At 39.7% G+C, this 25,860-nt stretch overlaps 1 protein-coding gene across 3 annotated transcripts in view; it reads right to left on the bottom strand.

The window, feature by feature from the left end:
• The window catches only part of WAPL (WAPL cohesin release factor), a 133,663-nt gene that overhangs the window by 31,600 nt on the left and 76,203 nt on the right, over positions 1-25,860 (bottom strand). For all 3 annotated transcript variants that reach the window (XM_064716954.1, XM_064716953.1, XM_064716955.1), the window contains 2 exons: positions 14,515-15,558; positions 8,623-8,738 (listed from right to left, as the gene is read on the bottom strand). In XM_064716954.1, coding sequence (XP_064573024.1) covers positions 8,623-8,738; positions 14,515-15,558 — 1,160 coding nt within the window. The remainder of the gene's footprint in view (positions 1-8,622; positions 8,739-14,514; positions 15,559-25,860) is intronic.

The following is a 25,860-nucleotide window of genomic DNA, read 5'->3' as shown; positions in this document are numbered from 1 at the left end:
ATGGGCTCAGTTCCAGCTCTGGGGTTTGCATCACTGAGTCTGAGGATGCTGACCTGACCACTTCCCAGTGCCATCACACTTCAGCTGCACCTCCAGAGAGCACCTAACCTCCTGCCACCTGTTCCCAGGCACTGCCTACATCAGCTCTAAACAAAGCCAATTCAAATAAAAGCTTTGCAATGGGTCTGACAAGGACACTGAGCCCTCAACACCACAGATTTTCCCATCAGGACATGCTTGCATCTCATGGTGCAATTATGGAATGCACATCAAGTCTCAGACAGAGCTGAGTGAACCAGCCATGCTCACACAGTACACAGGAGCTGTGAAGACAATTTTGCATATTCATCTGCATATAAATCAAGCTCCCACTAGCAAATGAAACTGGTGTATTTTAATTCCTTTGAGAACTTTTCCCATTTTAGAACTTCCTACAGGAGACTTTGTGCAATGTAACATTTATCCTACACAGCTATCCTGCATTGCCAATTTACTCAAACATTAAGTTAATTACTGGAACTACAAAACTGATGTGGGTGTGGTTTTTTGCAGAGAATATGAGAATGCAAGAGAGCATCTAGTTTGAAAAATACTTTAATCAATACTTGCTTCTAGCCTTAGAGCTAATACCAGTAGGAACTGGAAGTATAAAATGCCACGTTTCCACCGTGACATTAAACATTTTCCATTCAACTTGAATTTTTTACTTCCCGAAAAGCCTAAGTATGCACAGGGGGAGAAGGATTTCCATGCTTATTTTTCATTTGTTCCTCTTGCCTCTATGAGGACTTAGCATGTTAGGTTCACTTTGCATCCCTACCCTCCCCAGCCAAAGCTGCCAATACTTCTGTTGACACCAGCTGGAAAAAAGGCATTTCCAAGAATGCTGCTCCCACAGTTCTACCCAGCAGCTGCGTATGGAGGACACTTGAGGAAGCACTTTTACCAGGTGAAAGTAAGTAAGAAAGAAGAAAATAATTTTTAGCAGCATCAAATGATTATCTTTAAGTGAGAAGACCAAATCCTGACATTTGCTTTCAGTCCAGAATGGCTTTGAGGTGCTAAATCCCAACTCAATTCAGTAAAATTACAGCAGCTACCTCACTCTTCAATTTAGGTGACTAATCTAAAAACCTGCCAGTCCTGACTAGTATCCTGCTTACTAGCTTAGACATTAAGAATTGGTTTTGGTCTATTTACATGAATAACAATTTTAAAAGTCCCTAAGTGGTAAGCACTTGGAAGCCAGTATTAAATAAAGATGCTTACAGAAGAATTTGATTCTGCAAATGTTAGGTGAAGTCAATATGAGGCTTTGGTTTCTAACAAATCAGCTTTATTCTCACCTTCTGTAATATTTTTAAAATTAATTTTTATTCCAGCAATATATCAAAATTGCTTACAATAGCTGGCACTTACAACAGCTCATCTCTTGTTTATCATTCCAACAAAACCTATTTGGACAAAAAAAATCCCCCAAAAACCACTTCAGTTCAGGACTGGGGAGCCAATCTGCCAGAAGCACCAACCAGCAGGAATGCACTGCAGAAGCAGCAACAGGCAGTCACAGGTTGTCAGCTCTGACCAGCACTGTTTGTTAGACTGGGCCTAGCACTGAACTGAGAGGTCACAGAATACTTAAATTGCCCAAATTCAGCTTGACTCCTCAATGGAGCAAAAAAGCTCATGCCAACTAATAATCTTTCCTCCTAAAAATAAGCAATTTCAACTTTCTAAATTAGGATGCAAAGAGTAGCTCAATGTGCATAGTTAGCAGCAGTTTATTATCACTGAAAAAAACCCCACTTTATTACAAGTGTTCATCCTTAGGGTAGGACACACTTTAACTAAAGGTTATGCAAGATGAAGACAAACAGTTCTTTTTAAAATGAGCCCTGGCCAGTGTACTCTGATCCTACCATTACATGTATAGAAAGGGCTATGACTGATAGCAAAACTTTTGAATTATAATTCCTCTGCTGCTTTTTCAGAACTATTTATCTGAAATAAGCTATGGAAAAGTAATTAAGCAAAAGCACATAGGTTTGTGCATTTAAGACAGACCAACATTCACATACCCTAAAACTTAAAAATGAAAGAACAAAGAAAAATCTTTAAAAATCTGATTTGGGGAAATGCTGATTCGTTTGCAGGCCAGCAAAAAGAAACGTTACTCGCAGGACGCCTTTGATAAACATCTGCTGCACAGTTCAACACAAGCTAAGTGGAAAACTACAGACCACAGTGCAGCCTAGTTTCTGTCCCCTCCCACACACACGTCATTGTCACATTAGCCCTAAGCTTACACAGCCAGCCCAGAGCGGGCACGGCTTCGTACTTCTCCAATTTCAAAATACTTTCAAAGATGAGGTATAAGCTTTTCATTTTGAACTTCTAGTTTACTTAGACCCAGCTTTTGTTTCTAACTGGTATTTATAGCTCCTTCCAGTCAGCATGAAACAGCAGTGGAGAAAGCTGCCATTAAACTGCAAAAGATCTCTTATACCCTTAAAACATGTCTTACAACAAATGCTAGCAGAAACAAAGGCTCACACCTAAGTTTTTTTTCAGGTATCGACAGTTTCTGACAGTGCCTAATCTTATAACAGGAGTATTTTATTTTCCATTATGAAATCGACCTCCTCATGGGAAAAAAAAGCCTGCCTGTAGGATAAGAAAGATGCATTTCAATAATGAACTAAGGTCTAGTTGCACATCAGTCTGAAATCACACTGCAGAAAAAAAGAATATTTCTTCCTGGTTCAGCACTTGGTAACTGGAAATAAGCGCTCTTTACACAGTATTGATTTAACATGTCCTTCCAACTTACCTGTCCAAAGACCACGCTTGGAAATCTTGCACACATTTCTGTACTTTGTTGGGTACAGAAGTTATTCCTAAAACTTGACTAAAATGTGAAAAGCAGTAGTTACAGGGTTATGGCTGCCTCAAGTTTTTCTCTTGGATACCAAGTTCAGCAGCAGTCTGTTGGCTAAGCCATGTCTGAATTCAGCCATGCTTTCATTCACATATTCAACACTTCTGTCATGACTAACCCCACTGACATCACTTGATCAAAGTGCTGCACAGAATCCTGCTAATGCTGCTGTGTTCAGTGAGCATTTCTCAGTTGCAGTGTTGACTTAACCTGGTTAAGAGGATTTAAGCTCACTTCTTGGGACCCTCAACTGAGTAGATAGAATAGTTTAGTTTCCCAGTGAAATGGACTAAGATTTATGTTAAATGTTTCCTTTTTAGTGAGTTATTTTTATAGTAATACACAACGTTGGCAAACTGAAGGCACAGGGAAGCAGGAGGGAGCTGGACAAGCAAAGGGAGAACAAGAGCAGCATAACCACCTGCTTCTGTAAGTATTTTTTGCCTCTTTTTGGTTAATCCAAGAAGATCTCAGCTTTTCCTGGCAAATGCAGTCCACACTAGTGGAGGAACTTTCAAGCAATGCTACTTTAGTGTACTAAACTTTTACATTACTTCAAAAAAGTGCTGTTACCCAAATGTTGCCAGGCACAGCAAGCAGTGAAAGCCAAATGCCATGCCACACAGAAAGGCAAGGGGCCCCATGGCAGGCAGACACCTGTCAATTACCAGCTAAAATGCACTAACAGCTATCAGCTTGATCTAGCACATCCCAATCAAATCTGTCACTATCTCAAACCCACTGAGCCTCATGTCAGCTGCCAAAAAGGACTGCTGGGATTTTATCCCAGCTGGCAACTAAGCCCCACCCAGCTCCTTGCTTACTCACCCCCAGTGGGATGGGGGAGAATCCAAAGGGTAGAAGTGAGAAAACATTAAGAAATAAAGGCAGTTACACAGAGAAAGCAAAAGCCATGAATGCAAGCAAAACAGAACAAGGAATTCATCCATCACTTCGTGTGGGCATGCAGTTTTTCAGCCATTCCCAGGAAAGCAAGGCTCCATCTGGCGTCACAGCTACTTGGGAAGACAAAGGCCATCACTCCAAAGGTGTGTCCCCCTTCCTCCTCCTCCAGATTTTTATATTGCTGAGCACACTGTCACATGGTGTGGAATATCCCTTCGGTCACTGTGACCAGCTGTCCCCTCCAAACCTCCTTGTGCACCCTCAGCCTCCCGGCTGGCAGGGTGGCATGAGGAGCAGAAAAGGCCTTGGCTCTAAGTGCTGCTCAGCAATAACAAAATCATCCTAGCACTACCAATAGTTCTCAGCACAAACCCAAAACAGCCCTGTAAGAGCTCCTCTGAAGAAAATTAATTATTCCAGCCAAAACCAGCACAAACAGAAAACTCTGTGGTCCAGTATTGGAATGGGCCAAAGGAAACACCATGAACAGCAAGTCAGTGGCAAAGAGGTTTTTCCACACTTTTTCCTGTACAAGTCAATGTGTGCACAACAAGAGGAAAAGAAAAAGCCACTGATGCATCCCCATTCAGTGGGTACATGTGGGAGTGTGTACACACTTGCAAGCCAGGCAGATTCACTAAGATTTCAACTTAGTGAAATTTAAAGACATTTCTCCTATAGCAATGTAAGAGAATAAGAAAAAAAATTAAGCTAGCTTTAAGTAATTTAAAACCAATAAATTTTCATGGCAAAAGTGAATATTTAATTGAAATAAGCCCATTTTAACTGGAGTCACAAGTCATTATGCAATGAATTAGCCTTCAGGTTAGTTTTTAGCTTGATCAGTAGTCCATGAATCACCAATGCAGACTGACCATGCACTGAGTACTTTGTTCCTCATCTTACCAATCATAAAAAACACATTTCCAACTCTCAAGAAAATGTCAGTATTTTATAGGTGCTAAAATTGCATTCTATAGCAGCACAGAAGCTTTATGAAATATACCCAATGCAAAAGATATTAACATCTAAGAAACTAATTCCAAAGGACTTGTTTCTAAAACTGACCTACTCTAAGGCATAGGGAAAAAAAGCACTCATCTAATTGAAATTTTATGCTACTTTGAGAAAACATAAGACTGAGTCTGCTTCCAGTTGTGCCAATTTGAGAGTCAGAGGTTTTTTTCCTGTTATACCCCCTCTGTCTCCTTCATGCAGCTTCTGAAGTCTTCCCACATACCTCAGCAGCCCTGAAGAGCAGCAACAGCCAGATTATAGTTTCTGCCCCCCTCCCAGGCCCCTCAAGCTGAAAGGCACCCATACCTTTTAACTATGATTTGCAACCCTATCTAAATTCTTACTTTGAAATATTCAAAGGTAATAGTATTCACCATGTCTAGGTTGGCTTCCTATGGCCACAGGCAGAACTGGGATCAGCACTGAGCTGCAGATCACTCATTATACATTCTGAGTTGAAGATCAGAGGGGCCATCCCAGAAAATGTGCAGTTCAGAGGACCTGGTGGTCTCTGGTGACATGTTTGTGTCACAAACACTGAACTGACACAAAACACTAAGTATAACCATTAATTTTTAAGGCTGACAGATCAAAAGGTTAAATTTGGGGATAGACTAGCCCTCATCTTACACTTTTAAGTTGGCTTTTTTCAGATTCCTATTTGGAGACAGATATTTTGCATAAGACCACAGGAAACTGTTCCAGAATATTCCTACAAAAACTGTTTCTCTTCATTTGCTGACTCCAGCTAAAATCTGTTGTGAAAGCAGCAGGAGCAAGAAATGTCAGGAAATAATTTTTATGCTGCCTGTTTTCAAGTCTTTAGTCTTAGCAGATTTGGACCATAGCAACAAAAAATTTCTTGTCTCCTCTATTGGGTTTGCCTGCTTATGGAGAATTAGTTTCATCTGTAGAAGGGAACTAAGCTCCAAGGGGCAGCAGGTGGGTGTATCCAGAGCTCCCAAACTGACATGCTAGAGCATGAGTTACCCAACCAGTTCAATTAAAATTGTAAACAGTTGCAAACAAACTTCTGCAGATGTTACTCGTGTATGCTTCACACCCATAATTTGCAACTCAAGCAATGCCAATATTTATGTACTATAAGTACTTAATTATGTTGCTATGGAATGCAACACTCCCCCTATAATTCAGGCTCAGGATAAAGAGGTTTAATTCACTTAAAAGCATGGCTCTGGTTGAGACTGTACTCACCTATCAATGTCCTTGGCTACTGCAACCAGGCATTGATTTCAGTCCTTACAGTAAAAGCAGTGTTCAGAACCACTGTTATTCACAAAGTCAATGATGCCAGTAATATTTTATTACATCAAAGTTTCAAGAACTGGGGTTTAGCATTAGGAGACAATGATCAAGTTTTCAAAACCACAACCATGGGTGACAGATCTGCTGAATACAGACTGGAAAAAATACTTGAGCTTTCTGGATCTGCTGAAATTTAATGATAGCACCTGCTGCTTCCCAAGTAACAGAGCTTTTTTCTTGGCAGCTCAGTGTGATGCCACAGCTCTGCAAGTCACCTAACAGAAAATATTTCATACTCTATCTGCTGGGTCTTACAAGAAAAAATAAATGGTGCTGAGACACTGAAGTAGTTCCAGAGATTTTTTTTTTTTAAAGATCATTAGTTATTATCATCAGGTTAATACTTTCAGTTATTTTTTCCATTCCCAGAATGAGAATTCCCTTAAGATACAACTAAGATAAAGAGTCTATATCTATATTTTAGGAAGATAATTATAGCAGCTCTAATTACCACCAGAACAAGCTTTACAAGCTTTTTTAGTAACTCCATGTAACAGCCATATGATTAGAGAACACTGAAGTTTAAAATCTGAATCTCAATTACACAATATCTACTTCTAAGTCCATTATATCACTGCAGGGTCAAAAGAGCTGTTTCATTCTCAACTTTCCCATTTGAATAAAATGTATCCCCAACTGAGAATTTTCTAGAGTTGAAACCATTCTCTCTTACAGTATGATGTTGCTGTAAGGCTTATTCCTTACCCCATAATTTTATTATATATACATTCAAAATTAATTAGAACCTTTTTCACATAAAATCTCAGGGATTTAAAGAATAAAAATTAAACAAGAAACACATGAAAAGCAAATACAGAATAATATTTTTGGCATTTAAATATTTAAATTTTAAAAACTTTCTGTAATTAGCAGAACACCCATAGTTATTTTATGCTGTTAAAATATATAACTGAAAAAGTTACAGTCAAATTTGCACTCCCTGTACTTCTGTTTCTCAGTGTACTGTAACATGTTCACTGATAAAAAGCTGAATTTTAAAAAATGATTACTTAATCAGCAGAAGCTGAGGAACGTCCATCTCCAAGAAATACTATTTCAGTTGTGGAAACACCCTCCTCACTTATCTGACTTCAAACTGTGGAGGGAAGAGCTTCTCACTCTGTCCAAAGTCAAAGCAACAAGTGACTGCTTTTCAAAGGGCATCACAACCGACAGGACCTACTGGTCATGTATCCTCCCACATGGAAATATTCCCTGGCATGTTTGGAGAGCTAAACCAAATCTGTCATCCTTTCTCCACCCACAAATCCTTTTTTTAATGAAAAATTGATGTATCACAACACAACTGGGGAGATAATAAATCTTCTGGTTCTGGAAGACCAAAAAAAAAAAAGGCACCTTGAAAAATTACTTCAAGTGAAACTATCATATAACACAAGTAACTAGTTACCTTCATGAGGAATTATTAGGGTTCCTCAGAAAAAATAATTTAAAAAACTTCTTTGAACTGTTGGACTCATGAGAACATGCTGAACACACATAAAAGACAGTTTCTATAATACCATGCAACTGCCAGGTCTTGCAAAACCTATGGAACTCCAAGGGAAAGCAGAAACACAAGCTCATTTCCCTCTTTCTCCTCCTAGAGCAGCTGTGGGTTGCAGTGATGGTGAGACAGGGACTGCTATCGCCAGGTAACAGAAACAAGTTATGCAAAAAGCTCATGAAAACTCCTTAAGCATTGGAAATGGCTGTCCTGGGCATCAGGGTCATAAAAAGCTTCATTTAGTGGAGATTACATGGATCCCCCTATTGAAAACTTTTACTGGTGGCTACACTCCATTTTTGCTGTATCCACATTTTTAAAAACCTCAAAATACTGAGTACCCATAGTGACAGCTAAAGCACGTTTCTGTAAGATCAAGAAAACGAATAAGCTCTTTTCATGCTATGAGAGGGCAAATTCATACTGAATATTACACAGTTGGGCAAGACTGGCATGGGATTGGAGGCTACTTCTTTTTCCAACTAAAAGAAAATCTCACTATACCTAATGCTATAAATGCACTTATCCTTATAAAGACTATTCCAATGCCCAATTTGAAGCTTTAAGAAAAGTTCTATCTTATAATGACATATTTATTGGCAGAGCAAACAAAAGAGATCAAAAGAATCCCCCTCCACAAACACCAACAAACCACACAGAATTTACCGATGCTTTGTTTTAAAAATATCTCCAAGGAATGCATCTACATTGCAAGTCTGGTTCTCCATAGCAGTAATGTGAACCTGAAAAGTGAATCTTCCAGTAATAAATACAAAAGTATTGCACTTAAATGTTTTACTTTTCCAGAAATAATATTAAAGGCCAACATATGATCTCAAAAGCCCTGTTGCATATCTGAGAAGAATCATCAATACTGAGGAGTTCAGTAAAATAAGAACTTTGTATTTGTCTCAGCATTATTACTCACCCGCTTTGGCCCACTAAAAATCTTCCTGGTGTTTTCCTTAGATTTGTCACCTTGTTTATTTGTGGATTTCTTATTGCCTTCATGCACACCAGATGCATCCTCTGAAAACTCCAGATCTGTTAAAGGTAAATAAAAACATGAAACAACCATTTTAAAAGCTGTTGAACTGCTAGAGCATTTCTTGCATCTGACAATTCCACATGTACAGCTTCTGACATTACATAATGAACCATCAATATTCATCAGCAAATTCAGCCTTAATGCCAAGCAAGTGCTGGGTGCAGTTCAGGCTTGCTGACTGGATTGCAGTAATACACAGAAGCATGATAAGGTGCACAATCAAAAATATTACAGCACCTCTTGCCCGCTGGGTAAACTGCAGGCTACTGCTTCCCATGCCATACTCCTCAAATCCCAGGGCACCTTTTACATGAGCTTACTAATGGCTGCCTTACTGCTACAACCCTGAGCAGCACAAGAATAAAGCAGGAGATTGGGCTCTTCAAAACCAGGAGATTAAGAGATTTATAAGAACACACTACAATTACAGAAGAGAAGAATTGATCTTGCTTCACTTCTCATGAGGGCAGGCTGTTTGTATTTGCCTATTCTGCTGTGATCAGCTCAGCAAAGAGTCAGCCAGAAGGAACTGCTGACATGGCCTTGCAATGGATGATTTGATACTTGCATTACCACTGACTCCAGTACCCCATCCTGCACTGTAAATCTGCAATTCACTCATCAAATTCCATTTCTGTACTTAGTATTTTTTTAAACTTGTGTTGCTTTATTTGAAGCACTATCCCTTGGAGACAAGGGAAGAGGTTTACTTGGCACAAACCAGAAGTTACCACAGATTTCAAGATGGAAATAAAGACAGGCACAGAGAGGCACTGCTTCATCTGACAATCTATTTAGAAAACCAATTTATTCCTGAAAAGCTGCTGCTGTTTGAAAAGTGCACTGCAAGAACACAAGCAGGTAGGATGGGTTACTCTAATCCCAAGTACACAGGAGCAGCCAAGCTGGTTAAGAAGGCAAGTAAAGGCAAAGAAGGTAACCAAATTTCTTATGGCATTCTCAAGGATACAGAACTTGTCTGAGGAATAGAACTATTCCTAAAATAAAGCTCCAAAGTTTCCCAAATTGCAGTAAATTTCAACAGGCTTGGCAGCACCAGGACTGGCAGCATGCCTGCTGCAAGGCACCTCCTGGAAGCAGCCTCTCACTGTTCATTTTATCCCACTGGTTTTCAGTGGGGCTGTGTCAGGTGAGCACAAGAGCCTACAAACACAGCATCAACAGCCCTCTGAAAACAACTGACTTTAACAGATGTTTGATAAGATTAGTCTAACTGAGGCAAAGTACTACAGACCAATTTCCATTAACTTAAATAACACCAAACTATTTCAAAATCTATGTAAAAGACAACTTAGTTCTCACTGAAGCCAATTTAAGGAGTAAAATCAAATTGCTTTGATATATATCCTGATATATCCTGAAATATTTCTGAAGAAGTCAGACCCTGAATGCAGCTCTCAAAGAAAGTCAAACCAAAAGAACTGGACCCTTTTAATCTGCAATATGGACCCTCCTATTGCAGATTAAAAGCTAACAAGTAATTTACTTGACCACAGCCAGTACAAAGATGCAAGTCATTCTAGAAAGACAAAATATTTCACCCACCAAATGAGAACAGCAACTTGTGCCCTGTGCTAAGACTTGGACCTGGCATTGCCTTCAATAATGATTAACAATGCTCTAGGATCAACTAAGCCACTATTTTAACACCTTAAATTTCCTTGTTTGAATTCTACTCCTATGTGATTCTGAACTATCCCATTTAAATTAGTTGATTTTAAATTCAAAGAAACTTCTTGATAAAAAAAATTCAACTCCTACTTACAACAGGATAATTCTGCATTTTCTGATGTTGCTAGCACATCAAACACTTAGTAGCTTTGTAAGATTACCTGGAATGCTTCTATTTGAGCAGTGCTTTTGAAGGCCTTCTTAAAGCACTCTGCACACATTATCTTAGCAGACTTTTAAATCTAAATTAAAGAGGGTCTGGGGGAGAAGTCTGCTGTTAACATGAACTGAGTGAGGAAAACACTGGAGTAGTTTGGTAAGCAGTGACCCTACTGGAGTCTGATTTCCACTGGCTCTCTCTGTATGGCTTTTTGGAGAGGCTTTTTTGCCTCCTCGCAGAGAAATTGGTCACATTACCTTTTTCTCAGTATGGGAGCATGTAAGGCCTTTTTTCCCCTGTCTAACCAATTTTAAGGCATTTATAATCTTTAAGATAATTTGCCTGTCTTGGCTAGAATTGGAAAGATGTTCAAAGAGCAACCAAGGCAACAACCACAGTAAATTTCCTGGGGAACAACAACGGAGTTTTGTTTTAGTGTCTCAGGGCAATTCTGCAGAAGGTTTTGAAGCCCAAACAGGACTCTGCCTTTGAGGACTTTGATGTAGTTTTAACTGGCTTAAAATATTTACCCAATGAAGGTGACTCAGTTTTTGAGAAGATGCAAAGGAATTAAAGAAAAAAATAGGGCAAGTTGGCTCACCAGAACTGAGCTAAGTGCTAGATGCTGATATACAAAAGCTACACTACCTAAAAAGATTATAGGAATTTCATTTTGATCACTGGAAGGAAAAATGAATCGATGACACAAAGGTTAAGCTGCATATCAGAACTGATTTACAAAGCAAAAGACTGAGCTGCAGTACAGATTTCTCTTGGATCAACTCCCCATGGATTACTACACTCAAGTCAGTCACTTTCTTCCAGTATTAAAAGCTTCTGCTCACTGGAGTCACCCTGTACTCTGGCTACTGAAATGGCAAAAGCACTGTTTCAAATCTAGCAAAGTCTCACCAGTACTTTCAGCCCCTGGCATTCTGGCAGAATCCAGCTGGGAGGCTCACAAGCCAAAGGGGCCTTTGCTTCACTGAGCTGCTACACAGGAATCTGAGAGAATTTTAAATTGCAATGGCAAAATAAAAAGCAAACTTTTACCAGGAACTCAACACATCAGCAAAAATCTAAGGCTAATAAAGTTAGGAAGTATTTTCAGTAAAAAGTGTGGTAATAGCATCTAGGAATTTAAAAGGTGGAGCTTTTTTTCAGAGGTAGGGGTTTTATTTGCTTGGCTTTTGTTTGAGGGGTTTTTTTTGTGTTTTGAACTACTTCAGCAGAAAAGACTATCACAGAAATGAGCAGCAGCAGATGTTTTTCAATGAAGGACAATCTAACCAAAACTGCATTTATCTATTTTGCAATTTTTCCTGCACCAAAAATATTGTTCCTGTAGTCTTTACGCTTTCTTAAATTTCACTTGCCAAAACATTTAAAAATGTATTGTTAAACTTACTTTCCCTTTCTGAACTACCAGACTAGAAGGAAGTCTTTCTAATGTTCAATTACAAAATCTTAGAGATGTTTTAAATTAAGGTTATAGAATCTGTTTCATAAAAACATACCTAGATTATGGCAAGTAACCAAATCAGTATTATGGCAAAGTAAGGCAGTGACAGAAAGCACCAAAAGCATCAAGTTTGTTGAAAAACTGATTATGCCATGTAACATTTTCTATACACAGAACACCAGAATCAGTTTTGGGATTTTCCAGGGCTGAAATTCAGAGAGGCAGTCTGGCATTTCACCTGTCAACCTGGAACAGGAACACTGGATTTTTATCTGGGCCTTTATTCATTAGAACAAAGAAAGAACAGCACACACAGAACTCAGGCAGCATTTAGCACCTCTCAGTACTGTTCACCATTTCAGGACAGAGTTTTATTGTGCAAGATGTTCTGAAAGCTGTTTCTCAGGCCCGGAGTCAAAGCTGGCATTTTTCATGGATGTAGAAGTCACATTTTTCCAGTGTGCAAAGACAATACCTCAGAGCAATGTCACATTTTACTGCAACTTCAGGCTTAGATTCAGAAGTTCTGGAGAAATTCTCAGGCTCAGCATCACTGGATTCAAGGACTCTTATCATGGTTTTTCTGAGAGATCATGATGCTCAAAATTTACAAAGGACTGAGAAAAAATAGTGTGAACTTCAGCAAGGAGTCCCACAAACTTTGGGGCACCATCAGACTCCCTATTTTCATAATCTGCATTATAGGGCATCACCCTTTCAAATTTCAGAAAAAAACCCTGCAAGTCAAATCTCACCTGCAAACAGCAGCACAAAAGAATCAAACGAGCTAAGGAAATGCAAAATAAAGGGGAAGCATCTCCCAGCAGAGGGACTGAGAGGTAGCTCTTACCTGAAGTGGAGAAGTGCATTAAGAACTAACAAAACATAAATTTACATTCCCCTATGCCATGGAAATCTATTAGGAAAATATTTCAGAGAAAACATCTGTGATACCTGGGAGTATAAAGGCCTGCTTGGTGAATGCAGTGCCAAATGCAAAGTGTGGATATTTTCAGACTTCTGAGGACAGCAGCTGAAAGGATTATTTGATGGGTCAGCATCTCAGCTGCATTAACTGTACAAGCAAATTTTTCCCTTGGAATAAATGGCTGAACAAGAAGTCATTAAAGACAGGGACTAAGAGTACTTCTTAAGCAGCCCTGTAAGATAAACCCATTTTCCAAAGAGGCTGGAACCCAAGTGTCTCATCATAAGTAAATTTTATGAAAACAAATCATGTTTTTTGTTGTTTGAAAACAATCTTCTCGTACAACATCAGTATTCATTTGTTCCTTTCAAATCCACAAAAAAAAACCCTAGTGGTGACATTTAGTTTGATTAAAAGGCTTACAGAAAATTCTGGTTTTAGAAACAGCTATAATTAGAACAGAGAAATGAACATTTTTTCCTCTGAAATTTTATTTCTGGATTATATTAGCAGAAGCTATTTGTAGGAAAAAACCCCCAGCTTCTCCAACATTTGCAAAGCTAGATTGAAACCCTCTCTTCCTATCACAATGAAATACATCTGGTCAAAGTCTTAAAATGTAACAACTTCAGTGAGTTGATAAAACTTCCCATGCTTCATGCTCCAAAATGGAGGACCAGAATGTTCCGTGGAACAGTGGCAGTGTTTTGAAATATTTATTCCAACACAAGTGATTCTCTGGCATTAGACTTTTTTAAAACAGAAGAGCTAAAAGCAACCTTCCACCAAAGGTATTCCTTTTGTTCTTCACCAGCACACAGACCCAAGCTACCACCAAGCAAGCCTCATTTTGAAAAGGATTTGAACCACCAGAACTGCTCAGCAGCTGCCACATCCACAGTTTCACTCATATATGTGTGAGCACACACACCCCACTCCCCAGCCTGCACAGGAGGAGATACCTAAAAACTGAAAACAAGAGCAGAAACAAATATGCAGAGGCTCTTCCAAAGCCAGTTATCTAACTGGCACTCCATGGGTCCCCACAGCCTCTCCCTTGAGTCATGCATTCTCAGATAAGATGGAGCCTGAGAAATGTCCAAACTGCCTACAGACACATTCAAAACCTGAAAAAGATATTTCCCATTTCTTAAGAGCTACTTAAATGTGTGCACTGAGCTCTGCAATTGTGGGCTGATCTGGAGGCTCTGTGGGAGGATAGCTGCCTTCCAGGCATAGATGCTTATGCTCAACACACCAAAAAGGTACGAATCTTCTGTTGGAAAAGAAAAAAGCCCTCTACCTCTGGCAAGAGATCAAGGGGTGTAAAGCATACTTCAAGAGAGATATGAAACACCACACAGGACCTCAGGAGAAGTAAGTTTGGCTGTTAAGATCTCAAGTGAGTTAACTGTTAGGTTTCCAAATCAGTATTGTTGCACAAATTCCTAGGTACACTGCAAAAGAACACAACACTGAAGTCAATTAAAATTAAATGTCACCCATGTATTCCAAAAGAGTTCTACTGACCTGCATTAGTGCTGAGCTGGCTATCCTGGGAACAGTTTTCATTGCCATCAGAGGTTGACTGTAGTGAAGCAGATGGAACAGTTCTACTTCGCTTTTTGTTGGCCTTCCTTTCTGCTACCTGCCACTCTTCATCTTCGTCCTCGCTCTCACTTAAGTCATCAAACCCAAAGTACTTGATTTTGTAATTGGAACTCCCAGAACTTCTAGAGGCACCTTCATCTCCCCCTCCCTCGTCTTGATCATCAAACCCAAAAAACTCTAATTTGACATCCTTCTTGGATTTGGTATTGCTTGGTCGGAACCTGGTGGTGGTTTTTGCGGAGGCCATGTCTGCCTTTTTCCTCAGGCGCCCGGCTTCGCCCAGGTCGGTGGGGGCAGCGGAGGTGAACTCGTCCATGCGCTCCATGGTGTCCTGGATGGTGACATTGCAAACCGACAGGCACGACGGGTGCAGAACGGTGTAGTCTCTAGTCCGTCCAACCGTCCCTCTAAAACTGGTCCCACTACTTACAGGAACTTTTTTTCCTGCGTTCAGCCCATCGGTATTTGACTCATTGTTTGCTTTGGATAAAGACTGACTAGTGCCATCCATTAGCTTGTCAAAATTTGTTGCCCCCTGCAGTTTTGCTTTGTTGGATCGACAATATGTCCTACAGTTGCTTGGCCTAGGAATAGTTTGCACAAGTTCTTCGCTAATGGCTTCCTTTGGATTTTCACTATCTTCTTTATCACACTCCTCATCCTTGCTCTTCACCTCTGAGAGATGTTCATTGTCAAAAGCTAATATATACTCTCCAGTTCTGGTGTCTTCAGTTTCATCCTCCCATTCATACAAGTGAGTTCTTAGTGGCCCCTTGGTCTGAGATGTTTCTGATGCAGAATTTGCTGGTTTTCCCACGTGGGAGTCCCAAGAATCAGGCGAGTCCTTGGCTTCAATGTTGCATCCAGAGGTGTCTGTGGTCTCAGCATTGGTTTTATTACTGTCTCCAGCATTGTCATAGATGAAATGACTGTTCCCATTATCTTTCAAGTTCTGGATTTTATCTATAAGAAAAGATATATTTATTACTAAAATGGAATATTAAAAAAAGAGTCACCCATGTGGGCAACTTTGGAAAGTTACAATATAACAAAACACATTCAGTGAACATTTGACAAAAAAGGTCTTTATCCACCTGGTTTATACTTTTTAAGCCCTCCAGTTTAAAGGTTTTGCTACAATAAAGTCTTCTTGTAATGTCTACAAAAAAAAAAAACCACCTTAAAATGTCACTCTGAAAATATGTGCATCATGTAAAAGACAGTGGCAAACCCTAAATACAACCACTTATTTACCAAGGCAAATTACACAAAAAAAGAGAAACTTTGTGGTGAAATTTTCAGAAAAGACAATTACTGAAGTTTGACACACAAGTGACTTACAGTGAATAACCAGACACAAAGAACAACTACAAATTGTCTATTATGTAAGGAAATAATTTCCTTCTTGTACCCTGAATAAAACAGCAAACAACTTCAACTGTCATTTCATTTTGCTGCTCTAAATATTTGGACTTACAAAAGAAATATAAAAATGCAGTTCTCATCACAAATTTTAATTTTTTCGCTTCTGAAACTCAGGTTTATGCAATGAATTTCTGCATCTCTGAAGAAGAGCTGCTGCCAAAAGTTATTCTCGCACTTCTCCAACCCATAGCCACACTCACATCCTACACTGTCCAGGAGAACAAGCTCCACTATAAGAAGTCAGTTTTTGTAAGGTTTGTTTCCAGCCAACCAGCACCCACACAACAGCAATGCCAGGAAGCAATGCAAGTATTCAAGTCTTCCACCTGCTGTCCTCTAAACTGGTGGGGAAACCATTCCCTTTGTTTTCCCTGAACACCAACAAAAGCATGGTGGATTTGGCACCAGAGTTTCATGATGACTGCATCTGCCATCCTCTGCTGAAATCACACAGACACACACCCAGCAATATAAGAGGGGCATTTCCATGACATAAGAATTTCCTGAGAATTTCTGAGACAGTATCAGCAAGCAGAGGAAGCCAGGTGCCTGCCGTTACCACTGGCCCTGGAATGGCTGCCCGGGCCAGGAGAAGCAAGATAAGGAGTCTGACAAAGAGAGGAGTAGCACACGATGGGATAAACTGAATAACACACAGAAGCAACTGGGACAGGGCCCAGTGACAACAGAAAGGCTGGAAGAGAATGTGCTTAGAAGACACGTGCAGAAAAATGCAGTGATAAAAGGGGTTCCACTGGCAGAATGCAACCCCAAAGGTTCAGGTTTTTAGGCAGCAAAGGCTTCCTAAACTCATCAGTAGAATGAAGGCCAAAGCATCTCTTTAGCACTAATCCTGACCTCATTAAATTTCATTACCTTCCATTTACGCAAGTGGCACAGAAGCTTCACAGCACTGACCAGGAGATTTCAACCTCCTGATGAGGGAAACAAGCATCAGCACTGTTCCAGGGACTTTGGCTCACTTTCAAATTCAAATGGCATCATCTAAATGCCATCCTTGCACATATGTTTTGTAGAAGAATTGAAAATTCTTATACTGAAAATTCTAGTAGAAGAAATGGCTACCAAAACCAGTTTTGCAGGAAATGGGTTTAATTCCTGCTAAAATTCCTCAGGCAAGCAGGACAAGTAATATCTGACAAACTGCATCTAAGTTTTCTGGAGTCCTGCTGAGGTCTGTCACAGAAGTTATACATACTCAGCTAGAAGTAAAAAAAGCTTTTCACAGAATATATGAAATGCAAAACTCAAAGCTAAATTCCTCACAGAACAAGGAACCCTAATCCTACCATCTCCATGATGGAATCTTGGTTACTATTTTTCGGTATGTTATACAAGTAATATTGTTATTCCCATTTCAATCTCATGCTTGCCATAATCCAAGAGGCACAACTAAAATGAATCTTTCTGTAATCAACGAGGTGGTTTGACAGTGTACAGTATGTTCCTTTCTCCCATATGTTTAATATTATTGTGAAGCTGAAGACTACCACAACACTTGAGGCATGAAAAACAGCAAATCCAATTTAAAACATTTTCAGACTTCCTTGCTAAAATGCACTGTTTTGCAGCCTCACCATTGCTGTTCCATATCTAAGGAAACTTCTTGTTTCTCCTCATGTAAATGTGATCAAAATCAATTTCTCCAGTCAACTCGGCTGACCAATAAATAACAAATCCATTGTAGCCCAGTCAAATGGCTTTATTGATGCTTGGTTTGCTATACTCCCAAGAAATGTAACCAGGCAAAGAGCACTAAGAGCTCTTTATGGTCACAGCAGGACTTGTGCAGCCTTTGTGGCACACGTGCATCAGCAGCTTTGAACCTTGAGTTGTCTGAGAAGATTCTGTGACAACAAAGTATTGCATCTCAATTTTACCTTTCAGCTCCTGATTTAATACAGCACACCAAGGTACTCCTCAACAGCAAAAGAGTGGCACTTAACCTCCTCCTTGATTCTGGGGCACCAAAATTATAAAAACACACAGTACTTCACAAGTCTTAGTAACTGCACCAGGGAGGTTTTTCCATCTCCAATAATAAGTAAGGCTGATGGAAAATGGAACCACTGAACTCTTTAGTGTACACCAGGTAGAAAGTCAGGCTTTAAAACTGGATCATCACAATGCATTACTGGAAAACTAAGCAGTGCCATTTAGAGGAATACTTCCTCTGAAGAGCCTTTGTCAAGCCACTGTTCTCATCTCACCAGCGGGTCAATAGCTGTCAGCCCGAACCTTCAATACCACCAAGTACTGCTAATCACTTGCTAATTGCCCAAAGGTGTACAGGAACCGCAATTCCAATAACCCTGGTTTTTAAAATTACACTATTTATTGGCAGCAACTACTACAGCAGAAGCTAGCATGACAGTAGGGAAAAAATATCAGAAAATTGTGAATGATTAAATATTCTGCTGTCCAAGAGAGACACGGAATTTCTCCTCCTATTTTTAACTCCAATTAAGTTCTTTTGGGGCTCAAATACCAGAATAACTCTCCCAAGGAATTTAAAATCAGCAACAGCATAACCCCCTCCCCAAGTACAAACACTGTACACCTAGGAACCATATCAATGTTCTGGGGTAATCATGATTTATTTTCTGTTTAGATCACTAGAAGTTGCTTTATTTCATGCTCTAGTTTATGTCACTTAACAAGACAGATGTCTTCAGCATTGCTGATAAATTTCAAAAACGCCAAAGTAAAACTTCCACTCTTTCCCATAGAATGACATGTTTTCACACACACAGATGCATATTACTAAATCTGTAAAACTATATTTAAGTGATGATGATTATTGTTCCAAGTACCCTTAGTAAGGTTGTTCCAAGTAACCACTAGAGAAAAAAATTCAATTTCAGACAATGCAAGATAGTAAATTTACATAAGGCAATAAAGTTTACACTCTTCCATAATATATATAGATACATGCAAACACTCAAACAGCAGGAATGCTACAGAGCTGTCAAAAGCCCACTTCTTTTTCAGTTACAAACCTGCAAACATGTAAGAAATATACATCTATACCTACATGGAAAACCTAAGACAGACTAGATGGATATAAAGATAACTTTCTGTTCCAATCCTATTTTTAAAAATCACTTACTATAAGCACTTGTTAGATGGAACAAATGTTACTCTATACATTCAACAATAAATGCCTCATGACTGCCATAGGTAGCCAGTGGTACTACCTCCTCCTTTTTCATTTTTAAGATCATGGACAAAATGAAGAATGCAACTCTAGAATTAAAAAACTCCACTTTTTTTTTTTAAGATAAATTAATTTTTTTAGAGATAAGAAACCTACATCCTTCAGCTCAACATCTGACAATTCTGACATGAAAATGTCTCACATTTCAACTTCATTTGTTCTTTAAGTACATATAACAGTAAAAGTTTGACAGAGGAAACACTGAAGTTTGGAGAAAAGATTAAGAACTCTCTCCATCAAATAGTGAAGCTATGAGTTAACAATTCATACCCTGATCCTTCAAGTATAGCATATACCCAAATGGAATCCAAAACAAAGTAAAGCAATCCTTTAAGAAATCAAACACTCTTCTGGACAAGAAAATGAAGCAACCATAGCATCCATCCTCCAGCCTAGTCCCTGTTTCACTTTTCTTTCATTTCTATTTAACTTACAAGGCTTAGGGACTGGGGCTCCAAGTCTGCAAACATAATTTTCAGTCTGTAAAAACCAAATCACCATTAACAGTCTAACAGTAATTGCCTACAGTCAAACGTTACATGTTTTAGTTAACCATTCAGTGGCAGAGCTGCAGAACCTTATTTGCTATTTTCATGTTACTCAGAGCACAGAGCAGGATGGTGGGCTGTGAGAACAGGGCCTCCTGCTGTAAATTTCTACCCTGAACAGAACAGGGCTCCCAGGGCAAAGCTGCCCCACAACTCAGCCATGATCCCCTGCAGCCTCCCCAGCAGCAGCCCGTGGCTGGGCAGGGACAGCGCTGCTGTGGCTCACGCACGGTGACATGTGCCAGCTCCATGTGCCAGCTCCATGTGCTGCTGCCTTCCCAGGGATTAGGGACCCAGCTAAAGCCTCCTCTGCCTCGCCACCATGCAGGCAGCAGGGAGGCAAGAGCACAGATGGCACCTGAAACAGCACTGGGTCTTTGAGAGCTCTCTTCACCACACCAAGTTTGATCAAAACCAGTTGAATAGCAAACATGTTCGGACAAAAATGAAGAACACAAAAGGACAATCAATATTACTCTTGGTATTATCACAAAATAAATGCTTACTTTTTCCTATGTACTCATGGACAAGTTGCCAGTGTTACATGCTAGCCCTACTAACTTGAACTTTGGGTTAGTCTTCTCTCAATTAAAGCCAAGCAAAGTATCCTCCATGTTACAAACAACAATATATATAGCCTTATAGCCTTTGCAGCATGAAACCTTATTCCCCTTCAGAGCTGGGTAAGCGGCTGTACAAGCCTTCACTTTAATGAGAGAAACATGATTGCTATTCACAACAAACAAATCAACACACACACTATGTTTCTTTCCTTTTAGTATTAGCCACAATTCACTGCAAGTATTAAAGCAATGAAATCTTGAAAGCAGGCAGGTGGCACAATGCCAATATTACATTCTTGATTTCTCTTGCAATAAAAAAGAAGACATGGTGGCAAGAAAATGAAACATCAAGAACTGTGTGCAGGGCCCTCAGAGCCCTCCAGCTACTGAGGGCACATTCAATGAACAGGCTGCAGCTCAGGAACAGATCCTGACACAGGATGGAGGGAACAGCTTGTTAAGCTCATTATGAGCTCCTGCTCTGCCTGATGTCCCTGAGCACTTGGAAACATTTATTATGGCTCCATTACACCATTACCCACGTTCTCAAGCACAGAGCTACATCACTTCAGTCTGCAACTTGCAGCTGACCAGCTAAAGGAAAGGTGCTCACATCACACTCCTCATTTACAGGGAGAGCCCAACTGAGACACACAGAGTGTCATCTCTGGTTTGGTCAGAAAATCAGGAACTGCACAGAAGTCATGCTTCTTTCCAAATTAGAGAACAAATTTCATTATGCATTGGAAATGAAATGTTTTGATTGGTAGGGAGAAGAGGTTGCAGACTAAACTCCCTTGATCCATTTTCTGTCTATGACTGAAGAACTGGAAAACTCAGAAAAAAAAAAGCGCCCATTAACACAAAATACATAATTTATGAAATGGGCAAAATTTTTTTGAATTAAGTATCCATTAATGCCTATGAGATCTTGAAAAGCAGTGCCTGTTAATAGGTGTGAACAGAAGACAGGAAGATGTGACTCCCAAGATCAGTTTCATGGTTGACAATCTCTAAAACAGCTAAAATTATAGAACCACATCCACAGCTATGATTACAAATTCTTAAGTAATTGAATTCCCAACAAGTCTGTAGGCAGATGAGACAGACACTGTTTGACTCTTTGCAGATGTTTTAAGTGGCACCTTATTTTGCAGGAAAAAAGTCACAGAAAACCTTTAAGTGGTGAGAATTAATTTACTGACATGACTTTTCCTTAAGAATCATTTGCTTATCTTGTTTCCTTTTCCAGCACCCTGAATATCAAAATTCTAAGACAATTTATATAAAAAATTAATTAGTTTCTTACACAGTCTTAACTAATGGCACTATGACTCCACTTCAGTTAGCTATTCTTTTAAACATGAGACAGACGACACCTCAGACACCTCTTCTGCTCTCAAATCACCTGGATGCATCTGTCAGTCTGGCAACACACTGTTCAGCATGTCCAACAGACCATTATTCTCATTCCCTGAGCCTAACAACATTTTCATGTTTTCAGAACATGCTGCTGGCACAACATCTCCCACTGCCTTGGCTCCAGCCTGGGAAAGGCTGAACCCTTATCCATGACATTATTGCTTCCAGCCCTGCACCCCCTGTATGTTTCAGCCATACAGTAGTTCCTCATATACTTTTTTCCACTGGGAAGATGTGCTACCAGGAGGCATTCTGAGAAGTTGTGTCAGACTGGTACACTTGGCAGCCAGTGTACAACTTTGTAAAATGCCCTTGTATTTTTAAATGCAAGTGGAAGCCTTTCACAGGGGTGCAGGCTGACATGGCCACCTTCCCTCTTGTGCAGAAAATATTCACTGAACTAATCCCTTGCCTTTAGCTCAGGCAATATTTTTACTGGTATGACAAGATGGCTTTTGAAGTAACAACTGTCTTACCCTCTCTTCTTCCAGTCCTTTGGCTAGCAATCAGAAGGTATTCTGCTCTTGCTCATTTTCACTGCACCTGACACCAGTGCATCTCTCAAAACCACCTTCAAATCAACCTGTACATGCACACCTGGCCAGACCAGGCACAGTGAGCTCAGCACAGCTGCCTCCCCAGCAAACCTGCAGGGGCAAAAACACAATGGGCAGAAGACACACTTGGTAGCACAAGAGTTGTCAGAGCCTGACATGTGCTCACCTCTCATGGAAAGTCCAAAGAAAGAGACACAATTCCTCCTCACCACAAGCTCAGAAGGGCATCTGTTGCTCAGAGCAGTAAGAGAAGGCCAGAAATAAAAAACTACTAAGTGTGTCATGGGCAGTATGAGGGGCTCAAACATGCCAGAAATACCTGTTTTCATCAATTTTTCTAGGGTGAGCTGCTATGGGAAAAAATTAAAGCATACTCTAACACAGCAACATTAACAATTGTCAAAACAAATGCATACTTAGGCTCAGTCAGTCTGAATTGAGACAGTACTCATGAATATACTGAAAAAATTTAATAAATACAGCAGTAGTTTCTTAAATGAAAATATGATCTAAGTTTGAAATTGAAGAACATTTTCCATCCAGTTAATAAGACTGCAGCAGTTTGAGTCTGAAATAGCTTCTTTACCTACTGGTTTCTGCTTGCCTGCATGCTCTGGCCCACTTGAGAGCTATGTACCTTAACAGGGATTTTCTTCTTCCACAAGCACTGACCAACTGTTTTCAATGCAAAGTCATTTCCACTTTTTAACCATGAAAACTAAGATGCAGTTAAAAGTATGATCTTTTAAAAAGTGTTCATTGTACAAGGACATGAAGAAAGGATGATTTGAAAAGTATGGATTGCAATATTTACTGTTGTATAGGAAAGGGCAATTATAGATAAAGGGAAGACAGTTCCATGTACTCTATGCATGGACATACACAGTATGAACTGACCTGTCATTAGGAAAAATATGTTGCAGAAATCAGATTCTCTCCTAAACACTGGGGTATTTTTCTGTATTGCTATTTTAGCAAACAAGTACAAACACTGAGATTTAAACAGAATTTCAACCATTTCAGACTTTCTGAAAAAACCAACAGGCCTCCACTAAAGAAGTAGCAGAGGGGGAAAAAAGAAAAAAAAGAGAACAATAATCACACCAGTTTTAACACAGGCTACTGATACAGCAACAAAACTCTGTGTGTCGGGGGAAAGGGGATATGCTCAAAAGGGGAAAACTTACCAAAAAGCAACTAAAGGAGAGTGGACCTGTGGATAAACCCCAGCAATCCACATACCCATCATAACTACTACCATCCAAACAAACCTCAAAACACTGAAATTCTCTGAGCACACACATTTTCTGGCAGACCTTTCCCCCTCTCTGCTATCAGTTTCTTAATGCTTTGACCCAACCAGAGCACAGCTGCAGTTCTTTTTAATCATGGCTGCTGCCAGCTGTCTCCTAAGACTGCCAAATGCTCAGGCCTCATTCAGGTTCCCCCAGCTCTGCTCCATTTTTGGATGGAAAATGACTAAACTGAAAATTTTTCTCACAAAGTAAATATTACTCTCAAAAACTCTGCGGAGGAAGTAAGATATTACTCTGCCTTAACTATTATTTTCCATGTCCGTGTCAGTGTTAAACACAAAACAGAAGTTTAAAAACAATTGGAAAGGAATACCCTGACCAATCTGGTGGTCAAATGCAATTATGTAACAAACCCGCACTTGGGAAGTCGAAACTTAACTCTAAAGATAGGGCTGCCCACCCACACAAGCAGGATGCAGAGGCTTTGCACAGAGCCACTAAGGTACTGCCAGGATAGTATGTCAGCAACAGACTTGATGCCTTAAACCCTCTCCTTCCTCAAGGACATCCATTTTCTGCAGTTTACTCTCTGCACTCGGTGCTTTTCCAGCCACCAACCACAAGCAGATTCTGCATCCTGGGCCAAGACACGCCGAGCACATCCCTGTGCTCCTGCCCTGCAGAGCACACGCTCTTAGGAACTACACTTGCCATTCTGATTTGCTACCTGTAAGTGCACTGGCCCCAAGTGACAAATGAGGGCATTAAGAACTATCTAGAAAAACAAAAGAATCAGACAGCAGTCAACAGACAAATGCTGTCTCAGAGCACCAGGAGCAGAACTACTGCCAGAGCAAAACCTGTTTGAGTACCAGTACACAGGAGCAAATGACAAGATGAGGAACTGCTGTTTTCATTATTGCTCTAAATGTTAAGGGGAAAGAAAATTATTTGTTCTTTTAATCATAAAGAGCCTCCTCAAAGGTCACTGCCAACACAATAACCACAAAATCCATACTTAACACTACAACACAGGAGAAAGGGACACAATTCTTACACCATTCTCTAGTCTGTAAAGATTTTTAAGCCATTCTATTTCTCCACAGCAAGCAAAACACATTTTCAAGAAATAAATTCACAGGCTCTAAAACAAACCAGACAATCTATGCCCAATTAAAATACTTCTCCCCTAATGCATGATTAAATACCTAATTTTTTTTTCTTTTAGAATTAATGCAGGAAAGGAATATTCTCTCAGTCCATAAACCAGAATATGAAGTATGCAGAGATGACAAACATCTCTCAACCCAAATGCCTTCTCTGATGAAGAGTATCAACGCCTTGGACAGACGCTCTGAAGGCCTGAGTTACAGAGCTCAGCACTGCACAAAAGCAAAAGCCAGCAGATCATCACAGCACCCAGAGTCAAAATGCAAACTCACACCACCATGCCAGAAGTATTTCCCTAAGCTGAAACAGCCAGAGTGGGCAAACTAGCTGTCCTAAGTGAAACATACTGATATGCTAATATAACCATGAAATGCCATAGCAACTCTTAAAATTCATCTAACTTTGACATTCATTTTCATTAAAAAATTAATTCAACCTACAAGCTAACAAATATTCTAAAAGAGTAAACTTATAAACTTTGCTCTGCAAGGCCACGTTTTTATACCAAAGCTTGCATGAAATACTATTTGGGTTTACCTCTTACAGAATAAACTTAACAGTTAAAAAAAAAAAGAAATCCCACCAGACTGTTTCAAAAATCCAAATATTGTTCTGAAGGTTTTTACCTCACCCTTGTAAGACTGTCTCAAAAAGCTTCATTTTCTAAATAGCTGCATTTTTGCTTTCTATGACTTACCAGTGTGATATTTTCCTAAAGACACAACTTACTTTCCAGCTACCAAGTTCTCCCTACCTTCACAAAGATGACCTAACAGTAACTATTAATACTGAACACTCTTTCATTGTTTCAAATTCACCTAAACCCCTATCTGCAAATTACCTGCTACACACCGGATTACTCAGACACTCTTCAGACAGTATTAAGTCTTGATCAAGCAACATTAGGGTAAGATTATGAGAAGCTTTCCACATTAAGAGCTCCTCAAAGCCTTTAAAATGAGATTGTTACAAGCACTAGCTGAAGGCTATTAAAAAAAAAAAAAAGACCAGCAAGTTCTACCATTTTAAATAAAAGATACAGATCCTCAACTGTGTTACATGGCTGCACAACTACTAAAACAAACC

This window comes from Zonotrichia leucophrys, chromosome 6 (genome assembly GCF_028769735.1).
Source record: "Zonotrichia leucophrys gambelii isolate GWCS_2022_RI chromosome 6, RI_Zleu_2.0, whole genome shotgun sequence".
Classification (NCBI taxonomy): Eukaryota; Metazoa; Chordata; class Aves; order Passeriformes; family Passerellidae; genus Zonotrichia; species Zonotrichia leucophrys.
This window is presented reverse-complemented; position numbering and strand designations above follow the sequence as displayed.